This window comes from Engraulis encrasicolus, chromosome 19 (assembly GCF_034702125.1).
Source record: "Engraulis encrasicolus isolate BLACKSEA-1 chromosome 19, IST_EnEncr_1.0, whole genome shotgun sequence".
NCBI lineage: Eukaryota > Metazoa > Chordata > Actinopteri > Clupeiformes > Engraulidae > Engraulis > Engraulis encrasicolus.
In genome coordinates, this window is record NC_085875.1 from 17,897,499 (window position 1) to 17,924,080 (window position 26,582).

Consider the following 26,582-nt stretch of genomic DNA (forward strand, 5'->3'; position numbering starts at 1 on the left):
GGTAGCGACCTTCTCGCCGAACGTTAACCCTTACGTAACGGACTTAGCGGGTGAGTTCTGCATCACCACTCTCAAGTGTTTGCTGATTGGCTAAACTCTGAGAGAACCGAGCTGAAGGCTTTTGCCAGACGATGTGTGGAGCCAAAATCTTTGGGTGGAGTACATAGGATGGCGTCGCCTGGCTATAGTAACACTAGGCTAAAGGCACTCTATAATGACAGTATCAATCGTTTCAAGACTTTTTAAAGATATATTTTGATATTTTTTGCTTATTTTAATAGGATTGTGAGAGACCGGAAATGAGTTTGAGAGAGAAATGGGGAAGGATCGGGAAATGACCACAGCTGGACTCGAACCTGAGTCCCCACGGGCAATATTTTTTTTCAGAGTGAGGAGTCCGCAAACTTAAAATCCTTTTATTGTTGTTTTTTTTTTATTCCATGACAGCCATGTGAAATAAAAAAGCCGACTCCTTTCCCGATCCTTCCCCATTTCTCTCTCAAACTCATTTCCTGTCTCTCTCAAAATTACAGTCAGCCTTTGTCCTGCACCTTTTCCTGGGATGTGCACAATCTTCACCTTCAACTCATGGGCAATGTTGCCTATTCATGGTCAGGGGTATTGGCGAGCTGCGCCGCAGCACCACCGACAATAACAGTCTTGAAGTCTTGCAACATGACGTGACTGTACTGTTGTTGATGGTTGAGGATGAGCGACGTGAGTGACTGTACTGTAGTTGATGGTTGCTGCTCCCCCTACAGGCGGACGTGGAGCAGTACAAGAAGGCCCTGCTGGATGCCGGCTGTGACCTCTCACCCCTCAACTACATCAAACAGTGGAAGTGAGTGGCGCACACATAGGCACACGCACGCACGCACGCATACACAGATTCTCTTTCTTTCTGACTCTTTCTCTCACACACAGTAAAACACACAGTCTAACTGTGCGGACAGACCAAAGGTGGTGAAAGTGGCGGAAGCAGTGGACGTAATTGACCATGTTTGGAAGAGCAAGAGGCGAAAGCTGCAAAAGCGTCTCTAGCCTCAAGGGCGTCAAAAACAGGAAAGGCGTCAAAAGAGAAGTTGAACTTGAGGTAATACTATGTAATGAGATATGGCACAGCAGACGGCAGCTAACAGAATGTCTACATTTTTCTAAGAATGAGCTTCTGTTGATCGCTCTCCCTGATCAACCGTTAAGGTTGAGTTTTTCGCCGTTTTTGCCATCTCTGGTCTGTTCAGTCCTGGCAGGATTCTGCAACTTTTTAACACTTTTACCATCGCCAGTCTCTTCGTAGTTATGCCTATGTGTGTGTACAGTATTGAGTCTTGACTTTTCTCGTTTCAGGGCTTTCACCAAGATTGCAGCCACACCAGCTAACTATGGCAACAGTGGAGTGAACAGGTACAGTCAGCCACGTTTTTTTTGTTTTGTTTTTTTAAAGAAAACTCAACTGACCTATCGGGAGCCACGCCCCAAAACAGTCAACTGACCAATCAACGAGATGCTAACTATGCCAAGTCAGTCACAGGGAACCAGCTTTTCCATAGAGGTGAATGAGATTTGTAAACCAGAGAGCAGATATCCAACAAGTTTGCAGGTTTAGGAGTGAGATTCTCTCTATTTCCAGAGTTCACAATAAAAAAATGCTGGGTGTGGATTCAAACGATGTGAATTACATCACTGCCAGTGCCAGGTCAATGTCAGGAAGAAAAGTGGCATTTGTTTATTCTGAACTTGCCATGGCAGCTTGCGACAATAACAGCCAGCTTTCCACAATGCACCGTTATCCCAGCTGTCACAACATTAAAGATATCCTCATACAATGCCCACAGCCCCCCACGTAGGTTACAAACATTTCCACATAAAACTGGTGCAATTGTCCATGCTCCCAAAGTACATACGCACAGTCCATAATCATACCACTTGAGTCCATAAAAGTCCGGATACAGTTTTTGCATGCGTGTGCGTGTGAAATGGTCTTTCATTGAGACGCCTTCCAGCTGTTTTTACCGATGTCTGACACTACAAGTTATGGCGTGTATGTGGCTTTCAAATGCATACAACAGTCCTTTATTCCCACTAATATGTGGCCACTATTCAAATGCATTATCATTTCTGTCCACAAAGAACAGGTAAATACCTATGAAATAAGACTATTAAAAAGCCGCATTTTAATGCGTTTCAATGGAGACGACCATGTCCCTGAGGTCAATTGGGAAAACTCCTCCCAGCTTAGCAGAGACTAAGGCTCTACCTTCCCTTTGTGCTGTCGAGCAACACTGATCCCTTTGCCACCACTAATCCCGTTGCCACCAATATTGAATTAAACTGAAGGCTTTCTTCACCAGCACAATTAGTCCAATCCAGAGATTTTACCAAGCCTTACAGTCTCTCAATAATGATGACTCTCGTGATTACGTTTGCAGACAAAGGTCCAGGTGTGGTGCAGATTCCGGAAGCTTTAAATCTGTCTGTCTGTCTGTCTGTCTGTCTGTCTGTCTGTCTGTCTGTCTGTCTGTGTCTGTCTCTCTCTCTCTCTCTCTCTCTCTCTCTCTCTCTCTCTCTCTCTCTCTCTCTCTCTCTCTCTCTCTCTCTCTCTCTCTCTCTCTCTCTCTGCAGTCTTTTCTCTCGTGTGATGAACACAGGCTCCCAGTTTGTGATGGAAGGAGTGAAGAACCTGGTGCTGAAACAGCATGTGAGTGTCTGGCCTCACCCCACTCACTGCCCTGAAAAACATCACGTCTTATTATATTAGTCATTATATTCATTGTATTGTTAATTATCTAAAATAAAGGCATAAAAGCCCAAAAATGTCTTTTGAACAAAGCAATTATTTTTGTCTCTTCCAGAATCTTCCGGTCACTCGAATCCTGGACAACCTCATGGAGATGAAGTCAAACCCAGTAAGTCGGACTTCCGGTCTTTCTGTCTGTTCATCGCTGCCTGGCTCGACCTGTAGTTTTATTTCTCCTTTATTTTACTAGGGTAATCACATTGAGGCATTTGCCTCTTTTTCAAGTGGGCCCTAGCCAAGAGCCAAAAAAACGCGAAACACACTCCATAGGACTCACAATACAGACAGAAACAAACAAGTCACAAAAGACAACATATCCACAGAAAGCAAAGCATGAAAGATTGGGAGATAAAAACATGCAGGACATAACCATGCAAATATAGAAATATATCCAATAGATGCAGGACATAACAAAAACATGCAAGCAAGCAAGACAGAGCTCATCAAGATAGCAAGACATCTGCAACACCATACCAGACAACACCATACCAGACAGCACAAATGCACAATACTCAGCAAGAATGGCAAGAGAAAAACATAGCGAGTAGGGCAACAGGATAGATACAGGTTCAGAGATAAAACACACAACAAGGACATAACAAGAAGCATAGACCAAAGCAGACATAGCAGACACTTACAAGATGAGCAGAAGACATGCTACACTGAATTTGTTCAATATATTAACCTTAACCACCAAACCTCAAAAACACTTACACTGATAATGCAAAGTATCCGCAATACGTGACTTAAAATCAGACAATGGAATGAAGACGTCTAGTCCTAGCTGTTTCTGAAGTTCATTCCCGGTTGAGGGGGCATTGTATTGAAATGCTAATTTTCCAAGATTGGTTCTAGGGGTTGGTGGGCTAAAGAGAATACTATCCTGTAGTTTTGCGCAGCTTCTTGAGCTCCACTACTAAATCTGGGAGACTGTAGCAGGATTCCAGAGCATGTATTGCTTCAATATCAACAAATTCCTTCAAAAACGTTTTCTGTTGATCTCTACAGTATCAATATACACCGCATTCCACATTATTATGCAAATGACATTTTTTGCTGTTTCCCCAAATAATCAATACGAATGACAGTCATCATAATTTTCAAGTAATCAGCCATTAGAGTACAATTTAAAAGTTTTTGAATGAACCTTCCAATGATAACAGTATTTTTTAAAATAATAAAAAACTTTAAATGCTCTGTTCCACATTATTACGCAAAATAGTTTTGTAGTGTTGTAATCCAAATTTCTTTCTTTTTTTCCCATTTACATCAAAACAGTTGGAATTTGCTACCTTCTAAATTACATTTCAATGTTCAATACTTGGTGATAAGCTCTTGGTCTTAGTAACTGGAATGCTGCGTTTAACATTGAAGTCAATGGTAGCGGCATTGCATGAGAGTTATGGAAGCCCAGATATCCTTGATGCTTTGCTGTCAGCTGTTTTTGTTTTTTTGGTCTGGTGACCCACACTTCACTCTTCAATATACCCTGTAGATTTCCATGCCACGTGTAGGTGCTTTGGAGGTGATGACATTCTAACGCACCAGACATAAAACCCCATTGAAAATGAATGGGATGCTATGTCTGATGAGTTAGAATGTCATCACCTCCAAAGCACCTACACGTGGCATGGAAATCTACGGGTATATTGAAGAGTGAAGTGTGGGTCACCAGACCAAACAAACAAAAACAGCTGAGAGCAAAGCATCAAGGATATCTGGGCTTCCATAATTCCCATGCAATGCCCTGCCATTGACTTCAATGTTAAACGCAGCATTCCAGTTACAGCTTATGACCAAGTTTTGAACATCGAAATGTAATTTAGAAGGTACCAAATGCCAACTGTTTTGATGTAAATGGGAAAAAAGAAAGACATTTGTATTACAACACTACAAAACTGTTTTGCGTAATAATTTGGAACAGAGCATTTTGGGCATTTGAAGTTTTTTATTATTTAAAAAAATACCGTTATCATTGGAAGGTTCATTCAAAAACTTTTGAATTGTACTCTAATGGCTGATTACTTGAAAATTATGAGGACTGTCATTTCTATTGACTATTTGGGAAAACGGCAAAAAATGTCATTTGCATAATAATGTGAAATGCGTTGTAGTCTAGAAAATGTCCTGCGACTCCTCAATGTGAGGTGCCATTGATATTGAAGCAATACTCTCAATTCAATTCAACTCAATTATTTTTTTGACTGGAGAAATGGTTCCTACTACATTCTCCCAGACCTCAGTGTGTGTTTGAGCTCCACCAGGGGGCTTCACACACACACACACACACAGAGGTCTGGTAGGAACCAGGCTATGTCCATCGCTGACAGACGGATGATTTTCTCATTTACCCGTCTGTCAGTCATTCTTTCCCTCTGTCCATCCATCTGCCCATCACTCTTTACTAAGTGTGTATCTTTGCATCATTCCATCCCTCTAGTTCCCCATCTGTCCCTCTCTAATTCCTGTTTCCTGTCACGTCGACGTTTGGGATATTTTGTTTTACTTTTTATAATGTCGGTCCATCAAAAGGTCTGGGACTCCAGGGTCTCTCTGACATATTAGTGCTCCGACTCCAGCTCCCGCTGAGTGTGTTTGTGGTTTTACTTCAGAGGAAGAAGAGTCTTGTCCACACACACACACACACACACACACACACACACACACACACACACACACACACACACACACACACACACACACACACACACACACACACACACACACACACACACACACACACAAGAGAGTCTGCTCAACACGCATACATACTTACACAAAAGAGTCTGCTCACAGACACAGACACAGACACAGACACGCACACACGCGTGCACACACACACAGACACACACACACACACACACAGACAGAAGGGGTGGGAAAGGTGAGCGCCTAAGCTCAGAGGGGAAAAGATTTGTTTTCATTTCCTCTTTATTTGTCTCCCTCATTTTCGTCTCTTCTCTTTGTCTCTCTCTCTCTCTCTCTCGCTCTCTCGCTCTCTCACTCTCTCACTCTCTCTTTCTCTCTCCTCTTTTTGTGCTCACTTCTTCCTGCTGATTTGACCCACCGGTCAGCTGAGTTCAGTTCCCACAAAGATGAGGGAGTAAAACTCTGTTCTTCCCTCCTCGCCCCCTTCACCACCACCACCACCACCCCACACGGATGAACTGAACTTGAACACAAGTCCTTGTGGCTTAATTCTTAAATATTTCCGAATGGCAGTTGCCGCAGTTCAAAGGCTTTCTATTTTATCGCATTAAGGAGCGGTTTGGCACTGATGCTGTGTGTGTGCCGTGCTCTGAGCTTGTTGCACACACACACACACACACACACACACTTGCCGGAGCAGCATCTTGCACTCTCTGGAGCTGTGTGTGGAGCTAGAGAGCATCTTAGGACTTGGTGTGTGTGTGTGTGTACACACACGAAGCAAGACAGCATCTTATCCTTTTGTAAGAAGAGATTACCCTTGCACCTCTCATTGCATCACATTCATACACACACACACACACACACACACACACACACACACACACACACGCACACTGTATCTGTGCTAGTATCTCATCTTTGCCTTGCCTCCACTTTCACCCACACACACACACACACACCAGGTGTGCCTAGTCTTCCTGCTAGCCCATAACAGCAGGCTTGGTGGTGTCTAGAGTAGATGGAGTCTTTTGTAGCTGAATTCTCCAGGGCAGTGGCATAACTTTGGGTACAGTTAAACATTGGGTGGGTTCTGTTGGCTAGATCTGATTATTGTGGAGGTCATAACACCTACTGTTGCCTGTCGAAATTGTGTGTGTGCGTGCGTGCGTGCGTGCACATGTGTGCACGTGAGTGTGACTGATAGTGACAGTAGGGCCCGTTGTTGCAGGTCTTCATCGAGTGACTGAGTGACAAAATGGAAGGAAACCAATACGAACCCAAACAACCAATGGGCTAATAATAAGCAAAGACCAGGGGCCCGTTTCCTTCTTCTTCCTTTCTCTCTCTCTCTCTCTCTCTCTCTCTCTCTCTCTCTCTCTCTCTCTCTCTCTCTCTCTCTCTCTCTCTCTCTCTCTCTCTCTCTCCTCACATTCCCCGGCGTTAACCAAATTTCACGAGTGTGCCCTGCACTAACCAAAACTGTCTGTGTGTTTTAAAGCAGACGTCAGTCATGGATGGCACCCCACTGTGAGCTGTGTGGCGGCTCCATAGGTTTCAAGCAGGCCTTCATGACTGACTGATTGTAGGTTATTCTTCTGGGCCCCCCAAGCAAGGGGCCAGAGGTCTCTCTGCGTGACCCACCTGGATAAACTGAATTAGGCTGCATGGCTGAAAGAGGGGAGGAGAGGAGAGGAGAGGAGAGAAGACAGGATAGGGGAGGAGAGGGGAGAGGAGAGAAGACAGGACAGGAGAGGAGAGGAGGAGAGAAGCTGGACTTGACTGCATGTCTAAGGATAAACTGAATTAAGCTGCATGGCTGAAAAGGAAGGAGAGGAGAGTGAGAGAGAGGTGAAGAGAAAGGAGAGCAGGAGAGGAGAGGAGCAAAGGGAAGAGTGGAGGAGAGATGGAGGAGTGAAGTGCAGCCACTGGGGGGGCTAACTGAATTAAAATGCATAGCCGAAGGAGAAGAGGAGAGGAAAGGAAGAGGAGGAGAAGAGAGAAAGAAGAGGTAGAGCGGAGCCTCTGGGTGTCTAAGGATAAAGTGAATTAAGCTGCAAGGCTGAAAGAAGAGAAGAGAGGAAAGGAGAAAGTGAGGAGTGGCGCGTAGCTACTGGGGGGCCTAAGGATAAACTGAATTAAGTTGCTTATATGAAAGAGGAGAGAGTGAGATGAGAGGAAGGAATGGACTCGGGCCTCCAATACTATGCTGAATAATGCTTTAGGGAAGAGAGAGGGAGCAGAAAGGAAAACAAGGGGATGAACTGAATTAAGCTGAAGAAGTGAAAGAGACTGTAGGAGAGGAGTGATAGAAGAAAGACCTGAGAGAAGGGGAGGAGTGGAGTGATCGGGCACCCAAGGATTCACTGAGTTAAGCTTTAGAGCTGAGGGGAGGAGAAGGGGAAAGTATAAAAAAGAAGACCAGAACAGAAGGCCCCTGGGCACTACTTTGACATCCCTGTGTTAGCACCACCACCACCTCCACTCACTACTGACTTGTGATTGCCCCCCCCCCTGCACGCCCCCGCCCCCGCTCTCCCACCGCTGCAGCCCTGGTAACTGCTCAGTGACTCTCAGCTCCACAACTATCCATCCCTACATAGCAGCCTCTCAGAAGCACACACACACACACACACACACACACACACACACACACACACACACACACACACACACACACACCGGGTGCACACACGCACAGACCTGCACACTCATACAACAACCAAACCCCTTCCTTTCCTTCAATCTGTGGGAAGTTATGGGATGTGAGGGTGGAGAAGGGGCCGCTTTGGTGTTCAAAGCTGTACCCACAGACAGACAGACAGACAGACTCGCACACAGAGCAAGCAGCCACCAGTGAGTCCAGCCCCACAGCCCACCTCCTTTGTGTTATTATGCTAATCCCAAAAAAAATACACACACTCACAAAACACACACATGAACACACATGTGCACGCTTATACATGAATTTGCATAATCACACACACGGTCACACAGAGACGGACATACACACACACACACGCAGACATACACAAATACAAATGCACAGCCACGTATACAAACCCACATGAACAGTAAAGTACACACACACACACACACACACACACACACACACACACACACACACACACACACACACACATACACACACATTATCAGGAATTGGCATAATCACACCAGAAGCCGCAAAACGAGAAACAGCCCAGAGAAGAGAAGAGAAGAGAAGCGCCTTTTTTCTGGCTCATTTCTTCCTTTCTTTTCTTTTTTTCTGTTCCCTCTCTTGTGTTACTCGGTAGCCTGCGCTGTGCTGCGTTCACTACAGTATGTCTCTGTGTCTGTCTGTGAGGCATGTTGGTCAGCCAGGCTGCAGCCAGCCAGGGCCCCGCATAGCGTTGCCCGGGGCCAGGACAAAATCATCTGGAAGGGCGCGGATTTGTGCACATGCGTGTCTGTGCATGTGCGCACCTGTGTGTGTCGATAAAAATACAATGTAATGGGGTCCCAATACTGCAAACCCCCCCCCCCCCTTTATATATATATATTTTTTTTTTTAAATTCGGCCTGGGACAACTGACCCCTTTTCCCCCCACCCTGTCGGTGGGCCTGACTGCAGCATCTGGTTTCCTTGGCTGGAAGGGGAGCTTTGGTCTCCTCTTCTGTGCTCAGCCTCTGCCTTCCACAACCAGGCAGGAGAGGAGAGGAGAGGAGCAGGGGGAAGCTGAATTGGGGCATAATCAATATTATCATTTTCTCAGCTACTGGAGTTCCAGTGGGGAGCATAGCATAGCATAGCGTAGTGCACAGTACGGTGCCATACGAGGCTGCATCTGCACAATGCTGCTGTTGTGTGTTGGAGCTGGAGCCACATTCACATTCAGCAGCAGCAGCAGCAGGGCCCTGCATGTCCCCTTCCCTTCTCTCTCTCTCTCTCTCTCTCTCTCTCTCTCTCTCTCTCTCTCTCTCTCTCTCTCTCTCTCTCTCTCTCTCTCTCTCTCTCTCTCTCTCTCTCTCTGTCTCTCTCTCTCTCTCTCACACACGCACACGCACACGCACACACACACACACACACACACATGTGCACACACACACACACGCACACACACACAAAATGTATTCGTGCCCACACTCACACACACGAAATACGTGCACGCGCACACACACACACAAAATGTATAGACTAAATGTAGACTGCATACGCACACGCTTACACACACACAAATGTACTGTATGTGTGGGCAAACACACACACACACACACACACACACACACACACACACACACACACACACACACACACACACACACACACACACACACACACACACACACACACACACACACGTACAGGGACAGAATCACTCTTCAGCCCTCTACTCTCCAATTCAGGTGTCATCTGACATTTGCTTTGGTGTGGGAAAACAATTTCTGCTCCTCTGTTGCAGCGTCTCTCTCTCCCCTTCTCTTGTCTCTCTGTTACTTTTTGAATTATTGCTGTCTCTCTACATCTCTCTCTCTCTCTCTCTTTCTCTCTCTGTCTCTCTCTCCACCTCTCTCTCTGGGTTTTCTTTCTGGGTCTGTTTTTCTGTTTCTCCCTGCCTACATCAGTCTCATTTTGTCTCTGCACCTGAGTTTTATGCTCTCTCTCTCTCTCTCTCTCTCTCTCTCTCTCTCTCTCTCTCTCTCTCTCTCTCTCTCTCTCTCTCTCTCTCTCTCTCTCTCTCTCTCTCTCTCTCTCTCTCTCTCTCTCTCTCGCTCTCGTACACCATCCCTCTCTATCCATCATTTTCTCTCTCTCTCTCTCTCTCTCTGGGCTCAGTTGCCCAGCCTAGGTATCATAGCCACCGACGGACAGAAAGCCGATAGCACAAATATTCTGGGCATCTGACCTGCGCACTCTCTGGATGAGTGAGCGGTCGCCCCCAAACCACCAGCCTCCTCCACCTCCTATGCCTCCACCTGTAACCCCTACACCACCCCACCACCTCTCTTCTCACCCTCCACCTCCCTCCTCTCCCACACTCCAACCAGCTGTACCTCTCTCCTCCTCTGCCTTTTCCTTGTCCGCATCTCTCTCCCTCCAACTCTCCTGCCTCTCTCTCCTTCACCTCCACTACTTCCCCCACTTCTTCTTCTTCTCCTATTATGCGTCTCCCACTCTCCATCTCTCCCTCACTCTCCCACCTCTTCCTCCTCCTCCTCCTCGGCTTCTCCCAAACTCCACCTCTCCCTCTCTCCTTCTCCTTTCTCTCTCCTCATCTCCCTCTCCCACCCTCCCTACTCCTCTGCCTCTCCCTCTCTCTACCTCTCCCTCTCTCCCTCCCTCTCCCTCTCTCCCTCCCTCTTCCTCCTCCTCTACCTCGTCCCCCCTTTCCCTCCCTTCTCCTCTCCCTCTCTCCGCTACCCGAGCTGGTGGAACGCTGCTGGAGCTCCTCTTTCAGCGAGCTGCCGATGAATTATGTGTGTCCCGCACACTGCAGAGAGCACCCAGCAGAGAGATGGAGAGAGAGAGAGAGAGAGAGAGAGAGAGAGAGAGAGAGAGAGAAGAGGGAGGGAGAGAATGAGTGAGAGGGCGAAATGAGAGACATAAAAAAGAGTGGAGAAAGAAGATGTGAGGGAGAAAAAGGAGGAGAGAGGCTGAGAGGCGAGCGTCTAAGACAGTGTTTCCCAACCTTTTTTGTCTTGTGTACCCCCAAGCCTTTTCGTTGTGCCATGAGTACCCCCTAAGTCAAGTTCTATACCGCTTTCTCTATCCCAATGTAACTAAGCTACATGTATTTGATAAAATTACATGTTTCCAAGTACCCCCTGCAATGTGTTCGCGTACCCCTAGTGGTACACGTACCCCTGGTTGGGAAACACTGGTCTAAGACACCACACTATGAAGAATGATGAAATGAGTGAATGAGAGGGCGAAATACAAATGAGAGAAAGAGAGAGAGAGGGAGACTGAATGCGACGGAGAATGATAGCCACCCCAGGGTTGTGTGCATGAGAGCGTGTGTGCGAGCGTGCCGTGCATGCGCGTGTATGGCAGAGTGTGCGCAGCGCTATGCGGTTGACTGATTTGGGTTAAATAGTTGAGAGGGGAGGCTGACTAGACCAGACTAGACTAGACCAGACCAGACTAGGGAGGACTGAAGATTACAAAGCACACTGGCCAAGTGGGCCCCATATACCGCACAGTATACCCTGCAGGGTCGGATTAACACACAGGCTAGATACGGCAGCAACCTAGGGGCCCCCACCTGCCAGGGGCTCCCTGATTGGCCAATAGTGAGAAATTGTGATGGGTGACAGGAAAATTGTGAATTGTGACAGGATGCAATATTGAAAAAAATCATGTCATATTGAGTACAGTAGCTAGACATGTTATCCTTCATTTCTATCTCGTAATGATGACACTGTCTATGCAAATTTGTCACGAAATTTGCCTTGCGGGGGGGGGCACAGGAACCTGTAGCCTAGGGGGGCCCCAGACCATCTTAATCCGGCCCTGATACCTTGCTATATAATATACCTCCATATCGCTCCCCACCCTGCCGCTGGCCCTGCCCCTGCCCCAGATCGAGGCATCACATCAGCACCCCATGAACAGCGTCTGGTCTGAGGGGCCTTGGCTGCAGGGAGTGGAGCTCCATATGTAGGGAAGGAAGAATGGCCCCCTGAGGGCCCAGATATTGATGTGATGCTTATGTGCTTCATCAGCTGCCTGCTTCCCACACATGCTCATTTGGGCCAACACACACAAACACACACACACACACACACACACACACACACACACACACACACACACACACACACACACACACACACACACACACACACACACACATTACATAAGCACACACTTTTTCACACACACACACACACACACACACACACACACACACACACACACACACACACACACACACACGGGGGCCAGGCATGACGCACAGACCAGAACATACAGTCGTGTATTGTGAATGAGGCCATGAAGGCTTAGGTGTGTCAGCGATGCTGCAGCCAGGGCAGTGTTTGATAACAGGCGAGACTGGGAGGCAGAAGACAGAAGCAGTAGAGGTAGAAGGGAGTGTGGCGCGGGAGCGGCTCTTTTAACGCAGACTGATGAAGTGGTGCTGGACGGATGGTGTGGTAGAAGCGGACGGGAAACTAGACCAGCCGTCTCTCTCAGCCGTCGAGAAGATTACTCCCTCCCCCCAGCACACACACATACACATACACACACACACACACACACACACACACACACACACACACACACACACACACACACACACACACACACACACACACACACACGCACACACACACTCGTCTTGCACCCCCCCAAGTACACACACACACACACACACACACACACACACACACACACACACACACAAACATACACACACACTTGTCTTGCACGCACACACATACACACACACACACACACACACACACACACACACACACACACACACACACACACACACACACACACACGCACACACACACACCCCAACCTTCCCCAATCCATCGTCATATCTCCCAATCCCCCATCCTCTCAGGGAGTCTTACTCCCCCAAGCCAGTTTATGAAAACATAGCTTCTGCTCTCCTGCATATGAACATCAGTAGAAAATGGCTGATCTTGTACCATGTTTTCTTGACTGCACCATAGTGGGTCCCTGGAAGGTCTGAGCAATCTCCATCCATCAATCAACCCAAAAGACTCATAAATCTTAGAGCTGAATGTTTTATGGAAGTAGAAGAGTAGGTAGGCCTTTTCTGTGTACTGGTAGGTTTGGAGAATTGTGCTTGGATGGAGCATTGTCCTGTATAAACATCATGGTCTTCTTGAAAGAGGCAGACATTTGCTTCTACAGCTCTTTGAGGAATATTTCTTTTAGAAACCAGCAATAGGTTGAGGAGTTGAGTTTTAGCCCATTTCCAATGTGAAATGATGCAGTTAGCGCATCTACAACTATACCAGACCATGGGCCCATCTACCTGGTCTATCAAGAATCTCGCTCTCTAGTCACTACTTCATACATCCTTTGGAAAATACTGTCTTCAGATATTTCTTGACCCGGTCTTGACTTCAGGTTATGTTGAGACGCTGTCAGGTTTTTTTTTTTTACCTTGGTCATGTGTCTGATTGAACACCTTGTTCTTCTGAGCGCTCCATTTAAGTTTCATTTCTGGAATATGACAGCACTGGAGGGAAGGGGAAGTTTCACATTTAATTCTTCTCAATCTCTGGCAGTTACTTTGTGAACATGCTTTCGGTGACCTTGTTGGCTTTGTAACAGTGCTTTTGATAGTTATTTCATTATGTGACCATTATCTTGCCAATTTTAAGAGAGCCCCATGATCCCTCTTGAAGACTTTCAAATTTCAATTTTTTAGATATTTCAGGAGCTGTTAGATCTCTTTTGGTCCCATTTCTCCAGAGAACACCTAATATGGCAAATTATTATGTACACCTGATTACAAACTCTCATTACACACATCTGCATTACCTGGAATGCTTAAATCCAAAAGGTTTTCATGTTAATACAACTTGGAGTTGGAAACTATGCATCCAATGGTTAATATCATTATTATAAAATACTTGGTTGCTTAATTATTCTGCACGCAGTGTAATTATTATTTTTTTATCAACTCCACTATGAAGTTCAGGTTTTCACCTTTATCGGTTGGTTTGTTCATTTGTGAACAACTCTGAGTCCCTATGTGACTACCGTAACTGAGAACTGATATGGGTGTTTGTGCAATGATCCGTGTGGAAATGAACTGCATAGATGTCTGCTCTCCTCGGGGGCTTTCCTATCACTTTTATTTCTTTCTATTCCCCGTTATGTCGGGGACCTGAGTCCGATTCCAGCCCAAGGCCATTCTCCCTGTCTGTCTCTCTCTCTCTCTCTCTCTCTCTCTCTCTCTCTCTCTCTCTCTCTCTCTCTCTCTCTCTCTCTCTCTCTCTCTCTCTCTCTCTCTCTCTCCTATTGCTTTTCTGTTTCCTCTCAAACTGTCCTGTTCAGTTAAGTCAAGAAAAGAACCCACCAAAAAAATCTAAAAATGAAGAGATTTTAGTTCCAGGCTCAGTGTTCCTTTTGCCTGTACAACTTTGCATGTGTCAAAACAAGCCTCGTCTTAATTCCTGGTGTCTGATGTGTTGCTCGTTTGTGTGTCTGATCACCAGGACACGGATGACTACCGATACTTTGACCCCAAGATGCTGAGAGGCAGCGAAAGGTATGAGCTGAAAAAAAGCACAAAAACACATAGGCCTACCGTATTTTTTGGACTATATGTCGCTCCGGAGTTTAAGTCGCAACGGCCCAAAAATGCATTTTGAAGATGAAAAAAACATATATACGTCGCACCGGACTAATCGTCGCACATTTTTGAAAGGTTATTCTATCCATGGAATCTATGTTGTGATAACTGGCGCATGGTAAACTGCTGCTCAAAGACGGCATTGTTATATAAACCAGCATCTGAAGCAGTGGCAACGCATTCAGAGGTGGTGGTAATGTACCACGATGGTTTGCCAACCGCCATAAAACCACAAAAAGAAAAAGAAGAAGCAGTGATAACGCGCCATGTTGCCCTGTAGTCAGAACAACATTCAATTGTCGGCATTGTTTTGCGCTTGGACCGTGGGAGGGTTCGAGGCAACTTTGTTCCGTCTCCAGAGCACGCCTGTCTTTACCCCCTTTTCTGAGACTTCAGCCCATGACGGTATCAAAGGTGAGGGGGATTTCATCCATGTTGTGGAGCCTAATGGTAGTGTCACGTTGTGCACGTTTGTCAGAAACTCGCGGAAATGACCAATTTTCACCTGGAAGTCGGCTTACTGTCTTTAATAACACAGACGCTCGTTCTCGGATAGAGAAGCGATTGCGTTGCATAGCGCTCCACGACAGGGGATTGCATTGCATAACGCGATAAATCCACGAGGTCCCTGACTTCCGCAAAAAGTCCTATTCATTTCTTTGGCAATGTCATGGAGCCCGTAACAAGACCGTTGACTCGCAGCGCGCGCGTTGTTCGAGAACACATTTGTCCTGTATTCAGCTCTTCTTCTAGACGTGGGCCTTGAACCTTCAGATAGCTTTTTTTTTTCACAACATTTTCCTCCACTTTACTCCAGTCCCCAAACAGTTTTCCATTGCATCCAAACTTTCGTTCAGCTACCCTATTGCCATTTTCGGCAGCATATTTAGTGAATTTCAGCTTGAACTCAGCAGTAGGCTATATTAACATCTTTTGGGTGGTATATTTCTATTCAGTCGTCATTGTAAATGCAATTTTTTGTTGTGGTTAGTTGTAACATTTTTTCTATCAGTGGTATTAGGCAACACAACATAGGTGCGCACATAGTGCTCTCCCGTGGAGAAAAAAAAAACATATATATGTCGCACCAGAGTATATGTCGCATGTCCAGCCAAACCATGAAAAAAAGTGCGACTTGTAGTCCGAAAAATACGGTACACACTTCAACTCCAACACACACACACACACACACACACTCACACGGAGACACTTTTATACATGCACACATTCCAAACACACTTCAACTGAAAGACACACACACACACACGGACTTACACATACTGTACATACGTACAGACTCAGATACTCACTCACTCCAACATCCAAAGAAAGAAATGCATCTTCATATCAACCCAACATTAATGCACTCACTTGGTGAATCTGAAGTCAGCAAAGAGCCAACTGGCCCATTTACATGTAACCACACAAATGGTGATCACGTCCTACTGTGCCTCTGATTATCATCATGGTCTTGTTGACTCATGGGATTAGCCTATACTGTATGTGTCGTAATTAACCATCTCTTGTTTCTCTCTCTGTCTCTCTCTCTCTCTCTCTCTCTCTCTCTCTCTCTCTCTCTCTCTCTCTCTCTCTCTCTCTCTCTCTCTCTCTCTCTCTCTCTCTCTCTCTCTCTCTCCTTGATCTCACACACAGTTCCATTCCAAGAAACAAGAACCCATTTCAGGAGGTAAGTTGTTCTGTGTGCACCTTGTGTTAATGCGTCACCTATCCGTGTTGTTTTTCTGCATTTTACGTGTGCTACTAAAATGACGAATGTTTGGACAATTTCCTCAAATTTACAGTAGGAGCCACTGATTTTGGACCGTGTGTTCTTGGCTGCACAATGGTTGCTCCTTGCAAGGTCCAGGCAATCTCTATTACTTCCCCACACATTAACAACTTGGAAGTTTCATGGAAATGCCATGCTATGCACATGGAATGGCAAAACCTAAGTGGATAGTGTGATGAATCGGTCTGCACACTGTGTATTAACTCCAAAAATACTTTATTTCATTTAAACATATGGTAACGTTTCGATCCAACAGAGGGATCTTCCTCAGGCAAAACCTAAGTGGATCCCACTGTAAACTGGTCTCTTTTCTCAAATCGAAGTCGATGCAGCAGTAGGGAGTGTAGTAGGGCTGGGAGGGGTTCAGCAAGGCGGATGAAATGTGGAGGAAACCCTACACACGTTGCCATTACAGTGCCTAGCCAACGCAAAATCTACAACATGTTGGCCATGTAGATATATAGCCGCTGTCTTGCTCTGAAAAATGAGGCATCGTGTTCACTGTTGGGTGTTTCTGCTTTGGCAACAACAGAGTGTTTTGCTCATGAAAGTGTTGCCTTGTCTGGAGAATATTGACTACCAGTAAATGAGAATGGAACTGTGTGTGTGAGTGTCTGTGGATATATGTGGATGCGATAGAGGTGTGTGTGTGTGTGTGTGTGTGTGTGTGTGTGTGTGTGTGTGTGTGTGTGTGTGTGTGTGTGTGTGTGTGTGTGTGTGTGTGTGTGTGTGTGTGTGTGTGTGTGTGTGCTTAGTACTTAGTACTTACTAGTTATATTTATTGTGTGTGTGTGTGTGTGTGTGTGTGTGTGTGTGTGTGAGTGTTAGTATGTTAGTGTGTTAGAGAGAGGGAGAGAGGGAGAGAGAGAGTGTGTGTGTGTGTGAGAGAGAGAGAGAGAGAAAGAAAGAGAGAGGATGAAAGTGTGAGTGTGTGTTAGTTTCCAAGTGTTAAGACAAAGTGTTGATGTGGGAACCTTCTGGACTCTGGAGAGTGCCAACAAACTAGCTCTAAGCTGCATTCCCATGGCGATTGGCCTGGCCCTCAGACCGCTGCTTAAATCTGGATTAGAGGGACTCTCCAGAGTGTCAGTGATTTGCCATCATGACTCTCACACACAGAGACATCAGACCCTCAACTCACGCCCTCCCACTCACACCTGTCAGGATTATATAGCAGTCCACCAAAAGCCAGGGGTAGAGCCAGAGGTGTTTAACTGCACTGATGTAAAGTGGATTAAAATTGAGCTTCAATGGTTGTGATTACTTAGAAAGAGCTTGCGTAACAAAATTAAGATTTTTTTTGAGGATAAGCTCTAATAAAGTTTGACTGAATAAATGCCATTCAGAACACTCTTTTAATAGTTCAACGTGTTGTTAACTTCAATCGACCATTCAGTTTCAAAATACCCTAACTGCATTGTTTTTGTAGTTGGTAGACACCTTTTTGGAAACAAAGTATAACTTGTTTGCACTACGCAAGAAATACATTTTGTTATTTGTATATTTGTATTGTTTAGTTGATTGGTTGCTTAATTTGGTTTTACTGGTGGGCCTATTTTACTGTTTATTTATGTCAGACAAGTGCATGGTATTGTATATAACAAAACAGACTGAGGATAAATAAAGAATTGGAAGTTTAACTGAATTAGTGATGAGTGTTTTGGTGAAATTTTGTACTGTGTTACTTACCTGTAATTAGCATGCCAATGAAATGTCTCATTGTGTTGTCTTTAGGCCATTGTCTTTGTGGTGGGCGGCGGTAACTACATTGAGTATCAAAACCTCGTGGACTACACAAAGGTAGGTCACTCTTCATCCCACGCACCTAAATATACACCTGCTTTGTTTGTTTGTCCTACAGACCTAGTGAGAGGTAAAGCTCATATGTTCTCTCTCCGTGTGTGTGTGTGTGTGCGTGTGTGCGTGCGTGTGTGTGTGTGTGTTTGTGTGTGTGTGCGCGCATGTTTCCGCGTGTTTGTCCGTGTGTGTGCGTGTGTGAGTGTCCACGTGTGTCTATGTGCGTGCGTGTGTGCATGTCCGTGTGTGTGTGTGTGTGTGTGTGTGTGTGTCTGTGTGCGTGCGTGTCCGTGTGTGTAGGCCAAACAAGGCAAGCGGGTCTTCTATGGCTGCAGTGAGCTCTTCAATGCTCCTCAATTCCTCAAGCAGGTACACTCACCTTAACTGACTACATGAAGTGTGTTGTGTTGCGTGCGTGTGCGTGTGTGTGTGTGTGTGTGCGCGTGCGCATGCGCATTGGTTGTTGTGATTGAGTGTGAGTATTGAGAGTCGAGTGTGTTTGCGTTGGACACAGCTAAGTGTTTGTGTCCACATTCCCTGACCAGCTTATTGTTGTTACTTTTCCTCACTCCATCCAGATGTCCAGAAATTGTTTTTGGGACACGTTGTCTTAAGATGTATAACCAAACACTGAACGTTGTTTTACGTACTACTGAATGTTGTTTTGCGTTCTACTGAAGTTGTGCTGTGTTGTGTGCATACTATGTATAGTACCTAGTCAGCCTCAACTATTTTGAATTACCAAGTTACTTCAGATTCTGTGATTTTAGCTTGATGTATGATAATTAAAATAATGTATGATGCATAAACTCTGTTATGGTTAAAATTACATGGCAATGATCATTTCTGGGCTATAACGTAACTTTAAATAACTTACCACTACAGAAGTCTGTGTGTACAGTATGTGAAGTCGTCACAGAATACAATGCTTTCTTAACTTGTCTCTGTCTTTTTTTCCCCCCCAGCTGTCTCAGCTTGGACAGAAATGATAACCGACTGTGATTGGAAGATCCCCACTCTCCTCTTCAACTCCTCCTCTTCCTCCTGCTCTTTTCTTTCTACTTACAGCAACCCAATCAGTATCTTGCAGGGCTGGCCTGGGGGAGAAATATGACCCGGGCACTTCTGGCTTAAAGAGGGCCCCTCATAATTAGCAGCGTGGAACTTACTCACTGGTGGGCCCTGTACCCTCGTGGGCCCCTATTTTCAGAAATGTAAAAAAAAAATAATTAGAATAATAATTTCTGAAAATAGGGGCCCACGAGGGTGCAGGGCCCACCAGTGAGTAAGTTCCACGCTGCTCGTGGGCCCCTATTTTCAGAAATGTGGAAAAAAAATAATAATTAGAATAATAATTTCTGAAAATAGGGGCCCACGAAGGTGCAGGGGCCACCAGGAAATGCCCGCTATGTCAGATGGGCAGCCCAGCCCTGGGATCTTGGTGATCTGACCCAGCCCAGCAGCTCCTCACATGTATCTCTCAACTCTCATATTCCATGTATTTTATAATGTTTACGATACTGTAATGTTTTTTTGTCTTACTCAGATGCTACACTCTAACAATAAATAAATAAAGATTAACAACTAAAAGTGAAAATAAATCTCTGTGTCTTAAATAATATTACATTATAATACCTCCCAAAAAAGGAAGGGCTGCAAGGCACTCTTGTGTGGCACTCCGGTTTCATTATTTTTACTTTCATCAAGGCAACAAAGGATTGGCCGACGCGTTTCAACCTTCATGCTCAGGGGTCAGGGTGCCCTAGGGTAGCCTATGTGCACAGGCAGACAGAAATCAACTATCAACCTTTTCAATATTATTGGGGTGTTTTCCTAACCTGGTTCTCACACGATGGTTGTTACCAACCATCTGGAACATTGTCAATTACTTAGCTCTGGAAAGGCACAGGTGAGTTCAAAACAACTCAAACCTGATTGGAGAATTCACGTGACTTGTTTTTTAATCAGGTACTGATCAACCACTGACTTGTATATACCCTGCCCCGCGATCCCGCTCTGCGATGCTGATTGGACAGGCTGTGAAATCTTATTCCGTTCAGGCTCGTCTAAGATTTCCAGACCCTCGCGCGAGCTCACGAAGTTTAACGAAGATGCATGAAGCACAAAGGGTCTGCGTGAGAACCAGGCTAGTGTTTCCCCCCTCCATCTTAAAGGTGGGGTTGCAGGTATGACATCACGTTGGGGGAACTCCCCCAGGATTCTAAGGTTCTACATAGACTCCTATGAGCCTGCGGAACCCCCAACGTGATGTCATAATAGTACATTTTCTTAAAATGGTTAACCTGCAACCCCACCTTTAAACTTTGTGGGGTCAAAAAGGTCTGTCCCCCTTAATCCGGAACCTATGAGTATTGCCAGTCAGTCGATTTGACCTAGTCTTGACCCAGTGAGAAGATGTCGAAGTGATCGAGGGGAAGCCTGATGCCTGACCCGTAGCCTACAGTACTCTCTCTCATCCCACTCAGTTATAGAGACCTTTCCGTCTGGTGGCCTGGTGACTTAACAGGATTAGGCTACAGGATTAACGTGCACTGTATTCAGTGCACTGCATATGTATCCAGTCCAAGCGTAGGCTATTTACCTTAGGTGTCGTAGATTAGGGCCGCTGTCTTCTTCAGTAGCACCTGTGGACGGTTGAGGAAAGGAGAGCCTGAATGTATTATTTATATTGCTTCTTGTTATGGTATAGTACATGAACTCAAAAGAGAACTTACAAAATGGATCTCCAAGAGGTTAACCTGTCGACAACGGACATAACAGTGTATCGTGTCTCAGATGAGGGAGAGGCTGCCATCGGGATTTACCTACTGATACTGGGTAACTCATATTGTGCAACAGTCTTTGTGGTGTGAACATCAGTAACCTCTAGACTTGAACTATATGGTGCTTGTATGTGTAGATTTGGAGCTATAGGTACACGTGTATGGTATGTTTACAATCTATGTAAAGTCCTCCACATATATTACCGAACAGATGGAGGATTGAGAGGAGCCTTAGCTTTTCTTTGAAGCTACATCAAAGCTTTTGAACCTCATGATGGACAAAGAACAGGAACTTGTATTGCAAGAGTGAGGTAGGCTATTATGTTTTTGGTCTATAGGATGGCTGTCTTGGCTTGGCAATGGGGTGGTGATTTTGGTCTTGACCAAGCAGCTGCACACACTGCAAGCCCAGGACTTTCTCACTCTCAACCTGGCCATATCAGACACTGGCATTGCCATGTTTGGCTACTCCCGTGGAATTGTAGAGGTGTTCAACATGGTCGGGGATGACGGATACCTTCTGCAGACCTTCTGGACCTGCCAGGTAAACGCATTCATCACTGGATATACAGTAGATTGTAATAATAATTGCCACTGCATTCTGCACCTTACCTGTTAATCTTGGGACACAGAATTCTTTGTGAGTTCATTTGAGAGTTGATGGTCCATTTTCAGTTACAAGTCTCAAGTCTTATAAATGTAAATATAATCAAACTTAATAGAGGGGGGAAAGGTTCAAAACAGAAGAGGTCATCTCAGGTGCCACACACATACACCCACACTACAGAAGAAGTCCAAATGATATGCACTAGGCCTAAATAAGGTAAGGATTTAGGATGTAGGCTATATTGAGCCACAGCATTCTCTTCCAAGCCCACTTCCTTCCCTCTTACATATCCGGCCTGACTGGCACTGGCACAAACTTCAGAGTCATAGCAAGGTGATGTGCAGCTTTAAGCCCTCCTAATTTCAGCAGTCCTTTTTATTTTCCGCCCTCTCGTTCTCTGTCTGTCTCTCTCTCTCTCGCTTTCTCTTTCTCTCTCTCCCTCTCTCCCTCTTTCTCTCTCTTTCTCCCTCTCTCTCTCTCTCTCTCTCTCTCTCTCTCTCTCTCTCTCTCTCTCTCTCTCTCTCTCTCTCTCTCTCTCTCCATTGTGCCAGGTGGATGGCTTCCTAATCCTGCTCTTCGGCCTCATCAGTATCAATACGCTGACGGCCATCAGTATCGTGCGCTACATCAAAGGGTGCCAGCCTCAGCTCGGTATGGTATGCTGCTCTCTGTGCCAACACAGGTCTGCCCTCACTCCACCCCACCCCCCCCACCCCCCGTCATCTATGGGCCCAACCATGCCCTGTCAAGTCCAGGTGTGTGGGGTGAGGGCAATCAGGGTCAGGCCTGGACAGGTAATCTGGTATACAGGGCATTTCCCGTTGGGGCGACAGCGTTCAAGCCAAAGCTGTTGTTTTTTTGCACTGTCTTAATCATTTAGAGGGGGTTGTGCAAAAATACCCATGCCCTTTGTGATCTCAGACCAGCCCTGTTCAGGATCATGCCTCAGGTCTTTCTCCAGTCCTCGCCTCTCTTCTCCCTCCTCAACTGCTGGAAAAGATTTTGAATCTGGTGGTTATCAATGAAGAAAATGTGGGGTCAGGTGTTTATGATAAATCATACTGAACATTTTATTGATATATCCAACATATCAATAATATGAGCAAAACTTAGAAATGAGAAAAAATATGTCACACAAATGTACGCCTTCCTTTACACCGTTTAGAGTCGTTCAGTGTTCATTGTATTGTTCATAAGTTTTCTCTTCATATACAGCCAATGCTTTTGTAAACACACACACACACACACACACACACACACACACACACACACACACACACACACACACAGGCGCTCCTTTCCTCATCATTCTGTTGGTGTTGCAGCCCATCGTGTCACCTGGAGGAACATCTTCATTGTGATTGGCCTCATCTGGGCGAACGCCATCTTCTGGGCCGGCTCTCCACTGCTGGGCTGGGGAAGCTACAAAGGTACTCTACCTATACCCAGGGAAGCGAACAAAGGGGTCAGTTGTCCTGGGCCCAGGGAGAAAGGGGGCCCAGAATTGGGTCCTCTCCTCATTACATAGTATGCATCAGGTGGGGGGCGCCTTTCACTTGACTTTGACTTTGTTGAAACTGTCAGCGGCCCTGCCTATACTACCTAGAATTCAAAGCAAAACCAAATGAATTTCTCGATATGTTCTGATGATGTGCGTGTAATGGATGCCGACAGCACTGTTTGGAGGAAGAACCTTCGTAATCCTCTGTCCATGGCTGGATTGGCCATAAGGCATATAGGGCATTTGCCCAGTAGATTGTTGAGTATTTGGGCCTGGTCCTCGTCCTCCACCTCAATGTAGTGGTATCAGTCCTCATGCCGCTACAGCTGACCGCTCCAAGTCTGATTTAAATATTCTTTTTGGTTGTCACCAAGGTTGCCAGATATGGCTGATGACTTTCAGTCCATAAAATGCTCCAGAACTGAATGGGGGCACTAAATCCTGCCCAAATTGAATCAAATTCTATTGATTTCTATGGCCATAAATTTACAGAAAAACCCACCTAATAGCCTTTTTTTAACCTGCAGGCCATCCTAAACCACCCAATCTGGCAACACTGACCAACACAGTCCATCGTGCTGCAATTTATTGAATATTCAATCAATTGCAGCACGATGGACAAGAGTGTGCGGTACCTTCTTCTACTAAATTGATCCTGCACCCGCTACCTGCACCTCGAAACCTCTGGTGTGCGTTGGTTTCCTCCCTCAAAATTTATGCACTGACCAACACGCAAGCATGAACAGTATTCCTCTCTCCTCTCCTCTCCTCTCCTGTGCTCTCCTTTCCTCTCCTCTCCTCTCCTCTCCTCCGCAGTGCGCAGGTACGGCACGTGTGAGATCGACTGGGTCCAGGCCCGCTTCTCGGTGGCCTACAGGCTCTACGTCATCCTCATCTTCCTCTTCAACTTCTTCCTGCCGGTGGCCATCATCGTCTTCACCTACGTGTCCATCATGCGCACCGTCAACGCCAGCCTTCGGAGCGGCGAGCTGGGTCCCGAGCTCAGCGAGAGGCAGAGGAAGATAGAGAGGGGCATCACTCAGGTGTGGTGGACACACACACACACACACACACACACACACACACACACACACACACACACACACACACTGTACACACACACACAGACACTGTACACACACACACACACACACACTGTACACACACACACACACTGTACACACACACACACACACACACACACACACACACACTGTACACACACACACACACACTGTACACACACACACACACACACACACAGACACTGTACACACACACACACACACTGTACACACAAACACGCACACACGCACACACACATACACACGCACACACACACACACACACGCACACACATACATACTCACACACACACACACACTGCACACACAGGCTCTTAATCTCTCTCTAGTAGTCTGTAAACCACACCATTCCATGTGTTCCCAGGTAAAAGCTAGTACAGTTCACTGTAATTGAAATATGAAGTGACCTAACAACGTGACAGGAAGTTGATTTTGTACACCGAGACATCACAATTAAAGTGTTGCAAATGTGGACAGTGAGCGGGAGTTTTGCTTTGTAACATGGATGATCCCACGAATCTCCTTTAATTAACACGCCTGCCCAAAAAAGGACTTCAGAAAAGAGCTTTAAAAGGCCTGCATTCTTCAGATTCCTCTTTGTTAACACTTAGTGCTGTTCTGGACATTCTTCTGGACTCCTCTGGGCATCCCTCTTACTGTAAGTGCACATGAATGCAATGACAATAATGTACCATGTACATACTTCAAAAGTACACGTCCATACTTCAGTAAACTGTCATGCAAATGTAAACATGATTGATTGATTGACACTGGCAGCAGGGCACCTGATAAGTTACTAACATGTTATAACCATGTTATTACTGATACTAGTACTATTGGTGTTATTAACATGTTATAAACCGGGGTGGCATCGGTCGGAGGGGGTTGGAGTGCCACTGCTTCTGCCCTTTTCCTTTTTCCTCCCATCATCTCTGTCTTTATCCATCTCCCTTTTCCTCCCCCTTCCTACCTCTTTCCTCTCTCTCCCGCCATCCTCCTCTCCCGTTCTCCCTCTCTTCTGTCTCTCTCTCCACAGGTCTCTCTGCTGGTGTGTGCTGCCTTCCTGCTGGCCTGGTCTCCCTACGCGGTCATCTCCATGTGGTCGGCGCTGGGCCACAACGTGCCGCCCCTCAACGGCCTGGTGGCGGCGCTGTTCGCCAAGTCGGCCAGCTTCTACAACCCCTTCATCTACATGGGCCTGAGCGCCAAGTTCCGCGCCGACCTGCGCGAGCTCTTCCCCCTGCACCGCTGCCCGCGATGGAGGCCCGGCGCTGGGCTGCAGCTGCACTGTCCCTCCCCTTACACCGCCGCCGGTGGTGGTGCTCCAGGGATACTGGAGTCATCTTCCAAGGATTCCCAGTCTGGCGGTGGTCTGACTCCCAACGCGGTGCTCATCAACCTGGACCGCTTCAAGGAGCCCATCCCCGAGGAGGAGGGCAGGGTGAGGAGGCTGGGGGTGGACTCCGGGGTGGAGACGGGCCGAAGCTCCACCGGCTCCAATGTGCCCCTGGTGAAGCGGGAGGCGGGCGTGGGAGGAGAGAGGGAGGACCGGGTTCGTAAAGTGACGGGGGGAGATGAGGAGGGGCAGCAAGAGGAGGAGGAGGAGCAGCGGGAGGAGACGGACTGCCTGCGAAGCCCCCTGGTTACATACAGCGCCCCTGCCCCACACACCTACTCACACACATATTCACAAATGTACTCACTGCCATACACCCACCCACACTCACACACACAGCCACAGAGAGGATTCATCCGCAGGCAGAGCAACAGTGGACGCCTCTGAGGACATTGGCTGTATGTGATTTAGATGATGATGATGATGATGATGCAAAGATCTATGTACATGTATTTCTTACTATAATTATTGTCAGAGGTGTCAAAAGTAAAAGTAAAAGTAAAAAAAAAAGAAACACAGTTTCCTTCCAACACAAGTTACTTATCTGAGTAACCAGTAGACCCATGCACTTGTCTTATGATCAACTAACTCTGCACTGGTTGGATCAAGTTTGTGGTGGGTCCTTGTTAGGTTTTCAGTGTTTTCAGTAACAACACAGTCTATCTATCTCATTAGGTACAATGGAGTAAATGGTGTAACATCTATGTAATGTCATGTGCTAGTGTTGTAATTACATCACAAATGTACTTTTACTTTTACTTTTGACACCTCTGCTTATTGTGGGTGTTTAAGGGAATACTAAGTTGTTTTTTTCTTTAAACTTGAGGATTCCGGGGGCACTGTGGCGCAGCG

The 26,582-nt window shown here is 46.2% G+C and overlaps 2 protein-coding genes across 2 annotated transcripts in view; both read left to right on the forward strand.

Moving 5' to 3' along the window:
• The window catches only part of scfd1 (sec1 family domain containing 1), a 52,845-nt gene extending 32,893 nt beyond the window's left edge, over positions 1-19,952 (forward strand). The window contains exons 17-25 of the mRNA XM_063183732.1: positions 762-841; positions 1,348-1,404; positions 2,623-2,698; positions 2,853-2,906; positions 14,636-14,688; positions 16,426-16,459; positions 18,296-18,361; positions 18,659-18,727; positions 19,324-19,952. Of these exons, the coding sequence (XP_063039802.1) occupies positions 762-841; positions 1,348-1,404; positions 2,623-2,698; positions 2,853-2,906; positions 14,636-14,688; positions 16,426-16,459; positions 18,296-18,361; positions 18,659-18,727; positions 19,324-19,347 (513 nt within the window). The 3' untranslated portion in view covers positions 19,348-19,952. The remainder of the gene's footprint in view (positions 1-761; positions 842-1,347; positions 1,405-2,622; positions 2,699-2,852; positions 2,907-14,635; positions 14,689-16,425; positions 16,460-18,295; positions 18,362-18,658; positions 18,728-19,323) is intronic.
• A 1,144-nt stretch (positions 19,953-21,096) lies between these two features.
• Positions 21,097-26,117, forward strand: opn6b (opsin 6, group member b). The gene is made up of 6 exons (XM_063184123.1): positions 21,097-21,196; positions 21,480-21,685; positions 22,300-22,399; positions 23,074-23,178; positions 24,066-24,292; positions 25,371-26,117. Exons 1-6 carry the CDS (start codon positions 21,097-21,099, stop codon positions 26,115-26,117), a joined length of 1,485 nt encoding a protein of 494 aa, XP_063040193.1.
• The last annotated feature ends 465 nt before the right edge of the window (positions 26,118-26,582 follow it).